General features: G+C 44.1%; 1 protein-coding gene across 1 annotated transcript in view; it reads left to right on the forward strand.

Annotated features, from left to right (window-relative positions):
* LOC133139883 (collagen alpha-1(V) chain-like) overlaps positions 1 to 9,828 on the forward strand; it is a 46,180-nt gene that overhangs the window by 7,566 nt on the left and 28,786 nt on the right. Inside the window, exons 9-20 of the mRNA XM_061259336.1 lie at positions 538 to 591; positions 2,487 to 2,540; positions 3,455 to 3,508; positions 3,616 to 3,669; positions 3,920 to 3,964; positions 4,740 to 4,793; positions 4,982 to 5,026; positions 5,586 to 5,639; positions 6,058 to 6,102; positions 8,096 to 8,149; positions 8,614 to 8,658; positions 9,009 to 9,062. Of these exons, the coding sequence (XP_061115320.1) occupies positions 538 to 591; positions 2,487 to 2,540; positions 3,455 to 3,508; positions 3,616 to 3,669; positions 3,920 to 3,964; positions 4,740 to 4,793; positions 4,982 to 5,026; positions 5,586 to 5,639; positions 6,058 to 6,102; positions 8,096 to 8,149; positions 8,614 to 8,658; positions 9,009 to 9,062 (612 nt within the window). The remainder of the gene's footprint in view (positions 1 to 537; positions 592 to 2,486; positions 2,541 to 3,454; positions 3,509 to 3,615; positions 3,670 to 3,919; positions 3,965 to 4,739; positions 4,794 to 4,981; positions 5,027 to 5,585; positions 5,640 to 6,057; positions 6,103 to 8,095; positions 8,150 to 8,613; positions 8,659 to 9,008; positions 9,063 to 9,828) is intronic.

Consider the following 9,828-nt stretch of genomic DNA (forward strand, 5'->3'; position numbering starts at 1 on the left):
TTGTTCTGTTTGTAGATGTGCTGGTGTTATGATCCATATTATTGTCCTGTTTGTAGATGTGCTGGTGTTATGATCCAGATTATTGTCCTGTTTGTAGATGTGCTGGTGTTATGATCAAGATTATTGTCCTGTTTGTAGATGTGCTGGTGTTATGATCAAGATTATTGTTCTGTTTGTAGATGTGCTGGTGTTATGATCCAGATTATTGTCCTGTTTGTAGATGTGCTGGTGTTATGATCCAGATTATTGTCCTGTTTGTAGATGTGCTGGTGTTATGATCAAGATTATTGTTCTGTTTGTAGATGTGCTGGTGTTATGATCCATATTATTGTTCTGTTTGTAGATGTGCTGGTGTTATGATCCAGATTATTGTCCTGTTTGTAGATGTGCTGGTGTTATGATCCAGATTATTGTCCTGTTTGTAGATGTGCTGGTGTTATGATCCATATTATTGTCCTGTTTGTAGATGTGCTGGTGTTATGACACCAGATGCTATGTGTTAATGTCATGGCTCAGATTCACTGCTCTGTGTTTCAGGGACCTCGTGGGCTCCGGGGATCAGGAGGCCCACCCGGGAAACCAGGGCGACGGGTGAGTGGCAGGTGCACTTATTCCACATCAAAGAGGGACCAAAGTGTTCTCCAGTTCATTTAAAACAAACTGCAGGCTTGATCCCTCAATCAAACAAAAAAAAGGCCAACAGGATGCTAAGTCTAAGGAAGACTCACCCTTCTTAGACCACTCTTGGAGTACTGTGTGCAGTTCTGGGGACCGTAATATAAGAAAGATATAGAGGCGTTGGAAAAGGTTCAGAGAAGGGCAACCCGATTGATTCCATGTATAAACAATAAAACGTTTGAGGAAAGATTCAAGATGCTTAATCTCTTTAAGATTTGTAAAAGGAGACTGGATTTGATTGAGGCTTTTTAATTCATTAAAGGGATTAAGAAAGTGATTCTTCAGGGTGAGTTCGATTAGTAGAACAAGGGGGGCATGAATGGACTTTCTTCACACTGATAGTGGTCACTGTTTGGAATAGCTTGCCATGACGTGTAGTGGAGGCAGAAACACTGGGGGTTTTTAAGGCCAGGCTTGATGTGGTGCGACATACTTATTTAGCTTTTTGGCAAACTGAGCAGTAGGTACACTTTAGTGGTAGGAAAAGGCGAGCATTGGTGTGCTGAATGGCTTGTTCTCACTATTATGTTATGTTATTGTTTATATATGTTTATATATGTTATATATTGTTATATATTGTTTTATAAGGAGTCACAAAAGGATTTAAGTGATCAAAATAATGGCTGATGTGAATGTATAGGTCCCTAATTGGTCAGTATGGACACTTGGCCACTAAAACTAGTCATTTGATAGATAATGAAAATCCAAAAACAAATGATAACAATAGTAGAGTATTGGATTCCCCAACCACTTTGTTTGTACTTTTTATTGTTTTTCACATATTGAAAAATGGGGTTTTAAAACCCCAGCTATTGAGTTATTCATCACATCGAGAGAGACAAAAAACGAATATTTTAACTAATATGCAAATGTATGCTTTTTAATTATTCTTGATATAGTTAGCATATTTCCCTAAGAAAATAAATTGAAGTCATAATACAATGAAGTAATTGGAATTTGATTGGAGGTGTTGATTTTTTCTATATTCACCTATGGCTCCCCTTAAATTATGAAAACACCTTTTGAAATTACGTTTTCCTTGATTCAGTAAGTTTGGAGCAGAGAAGAGCAGTCACAGCACAGATCCAAAATCAATATTTCATACTGGAAGTGTCCTCAGAGCATAAACCTCACATTTAATAAGATGTTTTCCCATCTTGATACATACATACATTTTCATACCTCTCCCTCTGTGCTGATTGGCTGTATTGGTGGTTCAGTGGCAGTGGATATAGAAATGGAAAACTCTATAGCTTATAGTCTTTGGTTTGCTCTACGGTTAGTGTGAGATTTAGCATGCACCATCTTGGAAAAAACTGTTGCTATCGGAAGTTGTTTGGAAAAAAAAGACAGCAGTGCACAAATGTACAATCAGGTTCCTTGGTGATTGAGGGGGACAGAAAAAAAAGTGAATATCCACACGCTGTGTGCCCTCCCAAACAATGCCCTCCAATGGCACTGAGTAACTGTCCAGCATACTGTGCCAATCAGCCAATCCTCATCAGGTGTAGCAGTTGATTGATCTTGGTTATTGCTACTGTAAGCATCCATCAGGAATGCTATCCACAATGTATGGCTTGGAGGTGGAAGTGTACAGGCTTAACCACCATAAAGACAGAGAAAATTAAGACTGGTAGGTGATTATAGCGCTGTGCTGGTAATGTACATGGGGGCATGCCTTATGTTAACATTCAGTGTACTCCCCTTGTCCTATTTTGCTTGAGGAAATGACCTTTGTCATCATAGTGGTGGGTCATTTTGACCCTTAAGACAGCACAATGGTTAATGCACTCTCTCTCTGTGATCAGGGCCGAGCAGGAGCAGACGGTGCCCGGGGAATGCCAGGAGAGTCAGGAGGAAAGGTACCATCTCTACAGGCTGAACAGAACACGTGACCTCCTGCAGACAGTGTCTGTGAAAAGAGCCAGACCCCTTCTCTTCCCTTTAACGGGCAAACTCTGGAAAACGCTGAGCAGAATTCCACTATACGTGAGGGATGGTGACCCAGGGGCTGTGCGTTTTGCAGTTTTAATGTCCCGGTGCTGTGGTAGTAAAACTACCTCCAGGGAAGGCCATTCAGAGTGCATACTCACATGACTCTGCAGTTGGAGTGCCTACGGGGACCCCTGGAGGATAGCCATTGAAATCCCTGCAGGTCACATGGATATAGACTGGTTGCCCCACTTGAGTGTCTTTCCAGTCACTCTTCAGTTTCAACCTTTTTTGATAAACTAGCTTTATTTAGTTTGGTTTTTAGATCAAGGTGGTCTCACAACATGTTTGTTATCATGGATAGCGAGCTAGCCTATTAGATAGAAAATCCAAACTGTGGCTAAACTACAGTAGAAACCTAAGAAAAGGTAAACATGTCCTGTATGAGCACGTATTTTACTTTCCAATTATGGGCGATCCTGTACTCGGCTAAGCTATGATATAATTCAACAGAAATTGTAATAACGAACAGTAAAACATGACTTACATTGGAGTTAACCTAGTTCTTTTGTCAAACGTCTGTCAACCAAGACTGCAAACTAATAACAACCAATGGTCCTTGCAAAACAAGTACCATGACCTATCATTTGTCATGTAAATTGGTTCTGTTGGTTTTGCGTGTGCTCAGTGTACTCATATTCACAAAGATAAGCATCTCGAAACACTCACATGAACTGCAGCATCTCGCAGCCAGAGGTGAACAGAGGCATGACTACAGTAAGTTCTTATTCAGCTCCTATCCATTCTGCATCCCTAATCTTGTTTTATTTTGTTCCCATTCCAGGGGGACAGAGGGTTTGATGGCTTGGGTGGACTACCTGGAGAAAAGGGAAACAGAGTAGGTACCGGTGTGTGTGTGTGTGTGTGTGTGTGTGTCTGTGTGTGTGTGTATGCGTGCTTGTGTGTATGTGTGCTTGTGCTGATCTGTGCTTTGGGATTTTCTAGGGTGAGATGGGGCTTTCTGGTCCCCGTGGCCCACAAGGAGAGGATGGTGAAAGGGTAAGTTCCCCCCTGTGCTTCTCTTTTATAAAACAAAGTTGCCATTTAATAAGGGCAGTTATAACTTTCAAATAATGACTATACTTAGGCAATAGGGATTTTTAAACCCTGCTGGTCTAGCAAGTGTCAGAGTTTTGTCTGGGAAGTCTGTTGAGGGATCCACGTTGACAATAACGTTGTCACAGCTGCGTAACTGAATGTGAAGCACAATCCTGAAAATGCTCTAATTCTGAATGTGTGTGTTCCACAGGGGGACGCTGGGGAGGTCGGCCCACGGGGGCTGCCTGGAGAATCTGTGAGTTTGAGCTGCTATCTGTCTCTCTGTCTGCCTGCCTGCCTGTCTGTCTGTCTGTCTGCCTGTCTGTCTGTCTGTCTGCCTGTCCTCCTTTCCCTTACTAATTCATCAACACAGCAATGAAGGAATTCAATTAAATTTCATCAACCTGAAATGATTAGTACCAATGATCTGTCCAAACCGCTCCATCGATTGTATGAACTAAGTCTGCTAATGCTGACCATAACCCCTCCCAAAAAAAAATTACGTAGTGAAAAGTCAACATGTGAATGCTCCATGTAAGCCTCAGCACGGCCTCTGGAGGTTGTGAGTGTGCCCTCTGCGTCATACGTGCCTCCTGCACGCAGACAGGATGTAGAGTTCAGTGGACAAGAGAACATCTCCGCTAAAGCTAGCGTTAAATCAATACCCCCAGCCGACCACAAGATGGCGGACGTGTCAGATAGAGAGAGGGGCTGGCGGGGCACCAAGCCCTCTCTGGCTGCAGTTTGAAGGACAGATGAGCGGAGGGAACTAGTCGACAGATTCCACCTGGACAGCTGTTGCATATACAGCTTGTTCCTTAGATAAGGTTAGGATATATAGGGAGTTGCATCTCTTTCCTATGCCATTATTTTACTTTTTTTTTCCCCTACAATCTTTACCTTCATGTTGTCATTTATATCACCACTAAAACAGGCATGCTTTTTGTAGTAGACAAAAAATGCGTTTTAAATAGACTTCTTCATGTTATATGCTGAAAGCTTTTTGTCCTTTCCTTTTTTTTTTTCTGTAGGGGCCTCGTGGTGTTCTGGGGCCCAAAGGACCCCCTGGACCCCCAGGACCTCCGGTGAGAGGGGGACGTCAAAACGTTTTTATGACAGTCATTCCAGAGTTTCAGTCCTTGGAAAAGCGTAGACTCACTCGTCTTCCGCAAGAAAGATGCTCCCATGCAGCCTATGATCACGCTGATGTAATTGGTGCAGAATATGGTCCTGCATTGGCCTCCTTTCTGATTGGACCCTGTCTGTGTTTCAGGGTGTGACTGGACTGGATGGTCATCCGGGCCCTAAGGGAAACATAGTATGTGAACAAGCTCCATGCACGCTTCATGTAGCACACACCCAGAGACTGTAAAGTTAACTTATCTCTCCACATAATCAATCCCTGCTGTTTTTTTCTCCGGGTCGCGGAAAATGGTAATTAGGGCAGAAGCCTGACAGCTCTGAGCCTCTGTATATCACTGTGAGGTACACTCCAGAGTGCTGTTACTGTTAAGTGCACTCTCATATAATGTACTGGTACAAACAGCTATACAGGGTAACAGGGGGCATTGTCACAGATTATCTCTCTCTCTCTCTATCTCTCTCTCTCCCTCTCCCTCCCTCTCTCTCTCCCTCTCTCTCTCACTTCAATTCAATTCAATTCAATTCAATATGCTTTATTGGCAGGAACTACATAGGTACATATTGCCAAAGCAAACATGAAACATACACGAATATAACAGCACGTGAAAATAAAACATGAACAATTAAGTGAACAGTTATAATTCTCTCTCTTTCTGTCTCCCTCTCTCTCTCCCTCTCGCTCTCCCTCTCTCTCCCTCCCTCCCTCCCTCTCTCTCTCTCTCTCTGGCTCTCAGGGCCCACAGGGTGAGCCTGGTCCCCCAGGCCAGCAGGGTGGTGGGGGAGCTCAGGTAAGGTTTGCTTTTCAGAGCTAAAATAAGAAAATGCAATTCTTCAGCTCTGCTGAGGTCTGGGAGCTGAGGAGACATTATTTGGTCGGGGTTGCTGATCCTGATATATTGTCCCTTGTGTCTTGAGAACATGATGTGACACTGACGCTGGTCTATAGCCTGAATCCATCTCCCTGTCAGCACTAATCTTACCCAGAGTGCTTTGCTCCAGTATCCGTCACCCAATGGTTGGTGACACTTTTACGAAGGTTTCATCTGGAAACATGTTAGCCAAGGCCACACTAAATGGTGTCTGTGAGGTGATGTCTCCTTTTTCTGTGTGGTGTGGCACCTTTCCATAGCCGTTTAATATGGTTCCTTGTTATCTCTGTATTATCTGTTCTCAGTTCCTCTTTGATGGGTTGTTTTCTCCTCACAGGGCCTCCCAGGGCCACAGGGGGCCATTGGCCCCCCAGGAGAGAAGGTAAAGTACACCCCCCCCCCCCCTTACTGACCCAATGCTCACCTCTACATCTATACCTCCTACTGCCTTAACTCTCTCTACACACCTACTTCCTGTACTTTCTGTGTACCCTCACCCCTGACTACCACCTATTCCCCTACAGACCCTACCCTACCCCTTATGCCCCCTGTACTGTCCCTACTGCCTCTATACCCTACCCCTTATGCCCCCTGTACTCTCCCTAATGCCTCTGTACCCTACCCCTTATGCCCCCTGTACTGTCCCTACTGCCTCTATACCCTACCCCTTATGCCCCCTGGACTCTCCCTAATGCCTCTATACCCTACCCCTTATGCCCCCTGTACTCTCTCCACTGCCTCTATACCTTACCCCTTATGCCCCCTGTACTCTCGCTAATGCCTCTATACCCTACCCCTTATGCCCCCTGGACTCTCCCTAATGCCTCTATACCCTACCCCTTATGCCCCCTGGACTCTCTCCACTGCCTCTATACCCTACCCCTTATGCCCCCTGGACTCTCTCTACTGCCTCTATACCCTACCCCTTATGCCCCCTGGACTCTCTCCACTGCCTCTATACCCTACCCCTAATGCCCCCTGGACTCTCTCTACTGCCTCTGTACCCTACCCCTTATGCCCCCTGTACTCTCCCTAATGCCTCTGTACCCTACCCCTTATGCCCCCTGTACTGTCCCTACTGCCTCTATACCCTACCCCTTATGCCCCCTGGACTCTCCCTAATGCCTCTATACCCTACCCCTTATGCCCCCTGTACTCTCTCCACTGCCTCTATACCTTACCCCTTATGCCCCCTGTACTCTCGCTAATGCCTCTATACCCTACCCCTTATGCCCCCTGGACTCTCCCTAATGCCTCTATACCCTACCCCTAATGCCCCCTGGACTCTCTCTACTGCCTCTGTACCCTACCCCTTATGCCCCCTGTACTCTCCCTCCTGCCTCTATACCCTACCCCTTATGCCCCCTGTACTCTCCCTCCTGCCTCTATACCCCATACACTCCCTACTGAGCCCCTACGCCCCTCATATCGTCTCCACCCACACATTCACAAACTTACGTTCCTTCAATATTTATTTGATGCGATTGTCGTCAATGGAATTGTTTGTTCAGGCAAATGGAGACAGGATAAATATGGATTTATTAATAAAATCTGTCTCTGACATTTTATCAATTAGCTATTCTAATGATGATAAATTGCCAGTAACACCACACAAAATAACAAGCCTGATTAATGAATTCAAACAAACTGAAATGGGACAAAGGGGTGTCATTAAAGCGATTAGCTAAGACACTCGTGACGAACAAAAGAACACGGGCCTTGATTACAGACACACGGGAGATCGATTGCAGTCTGCCCAAACTCTGGATAATATATGCGGGGATTCGCATATAAGTTAAACTGTTAATCGTACCACCAGTATATTCTCTTCTACATGAATCAAGGACAACACTTTAAGCAAAGCGGCATTCTAACCATGAGGTTAAATGCACAATAAGTCAAATGGATGCCGACACAAGGTTAGTGAAGGGGTTTGTTTATCCAGTGGCCTCTGGAGAAGGCCAGTGTAGAGAGCTTGCAGCCAGCCAGCCTGTCAGATGGGAAATCCTTCTCGTGAGTAATCCAGGGAAAGAGTCCGTGTACAAGTCCGTCAAAGTACTTTCAGCAGGCAGTGTGCTGAGGTCATTTCACTTGGGACACACAAGGAAATTCCTTTTTTCACTGCAAAGGACCAGGAATACATAAAAAATAAATAAATTGGTATTTAGTTGACGCTTTTATCCAAAGCGACTTACAGTTGATTAGACTACGCAAGGGGCAATCTCCCCTGGAGCAATGCGGAGTTAAGGGCCTTGCTCAACGGCCCAACAGCTGAGCGGATCTTATCATGGCTACACACGCAGTAGTGGCAAAGGAGCTGGAACCACCGTGGCATGGCTAATTAGTCAGGAGTGATTCTTTATCTCTCTCTGTAGGGCCCACTGGGGAAACCAGGTCTGACTGGAATGGGTGGAGCTGATGGCCCTCCAGTGAGTATGGAAGCGCCCTCTGTACTCACACAGAATACCACATTTCAGACTGTTTAGGCCATGTTATCAACATTACACCAGCAGTACTGAACAGAACCAGCTAAGGCCAGGTTATCAACATTACACCAGCAGTACTGAACAGAACCAGCTACGGCCAGGTTATCAACATTACACCAGCATTACTGAACAGAACCAGCTAAGGCCATGTTATCAACATTACACAAGGAGTGAATAGAATGTTCCAAATTAGAAAGATTATTCAAGCAGAATACTGCTAAGAACATTATTATTTCAAACTGCTAAGGCCAGGTTATCAACATTACACCATTACACCAGTCGTCCTGAATAGAGTATTTATATTCCTGGTGCTATTCTGAATAGAGTATTTCTAGCTACTTAGTAAAGGATATCATTATAGAAGCTTCAAGACCAGGGACACATCATGTGTTTATTCTCCCTGACAGGGTCACCCAGGAAAGGAAGGCCCACCTGGAGAGAAAGGAAATCTGGTATGTCTACTTTAAAACATTTCTTTTAAAAAGAACAACTTTTGTTTTTGTTTCTATTATGTTTTGTTTTTGTATTGCCTAAACCTAGTAGTGAAAGGGTTGACTATTAGAATGTTATCTGAAAAGGATAGGTATAATAAGCTAAAGCTTCAGCCTACACCTTTTCAGTCAATATTGTTATTCATTATTTCTATGTGCATTAATTCTGTTGTTTGTCAATTGTCAATAAGGACCTACTTATTATAGAAATAAATTACTGCTTCTACTTATGTCATTGTGTGTGTACGAGATGCCTTGATCGGTTATAATGTCACATTATGATTTATTCACACGCAGTCTCTTGTTGACAGGGGCCTATTGGTCCTCAGGGACCAATTGGTTATCCGGGGCCCAGAGGAGTGAAGGTGAGATCTGTTTCTCTTTGGGGTACACAGTGTTTCTCTTTGGGGTACGTCCCACACAGTGTGTTATTTTTATGGTTGAGGATTGTTAATGACAGCAGCAGTGTCATCAGCAGACAGTTGCTGAATGGGACAAAATGAGAGCCACATTTCTATCTCCCTCTGCCCCAATGAGCTTGTTTGTCGATGGGTCTGTGTGCCTGTAATGCCCACCCGTCTACCTGTTTGTCTACCTGTGTGTCGTGTGCCTTTGTGTGTCTTCCTGTCTCACTGTCTGTCCGGCTGTCTGTTTCTGCCGTGTTTAGACTGTAATGGCACTTATGTATAGATATTGTTGTTTTTTTATTGGCTCTTGTATTGTTGTATTCAAGGTATTCTAGCTGCCAACTGTGGTATGCTAGTTTGAAAGTTGATTGTACTCTTCAAAGGGTTCTGATTATCTGTTTTTACACTACGACTCTGAACTGTACTGTCCTCTCAGGTCCTTAGCACTCATACTTGTGTTTGATTTGCACTTCATTGTACGTCGCTCTGGATAAGAGCGTCTGCTAAATGCCATGTAATGTAATAATGTAATGTACCGTGTTTGCGTATTTTCATAAAGTATGCTCTCTCTGCCCCATTGAAACATCAGCCCACTGTGTATGCCTCCTTCACTGAAACCATGCCTGCCAAGCCAATTTCATTATTCCACATCATGATATTTGACAGATATACTGTACAAATTAATCTGCATACTACCTTCTGAATCACAGCAAAAACATGATTG

Source organism: Conger conger, chromosome 11 (assembly GCF_963514075.1).
Source record: "Conger conger chromosome 11, fConCon1.1, whole genome shotgun sequence".
Classification (NCBI taxonomy): Eukaryota; Metazoa; Chordata; class Actinopteri; order Anguilliformes; family Congridae; genus Conger; species Conger conger.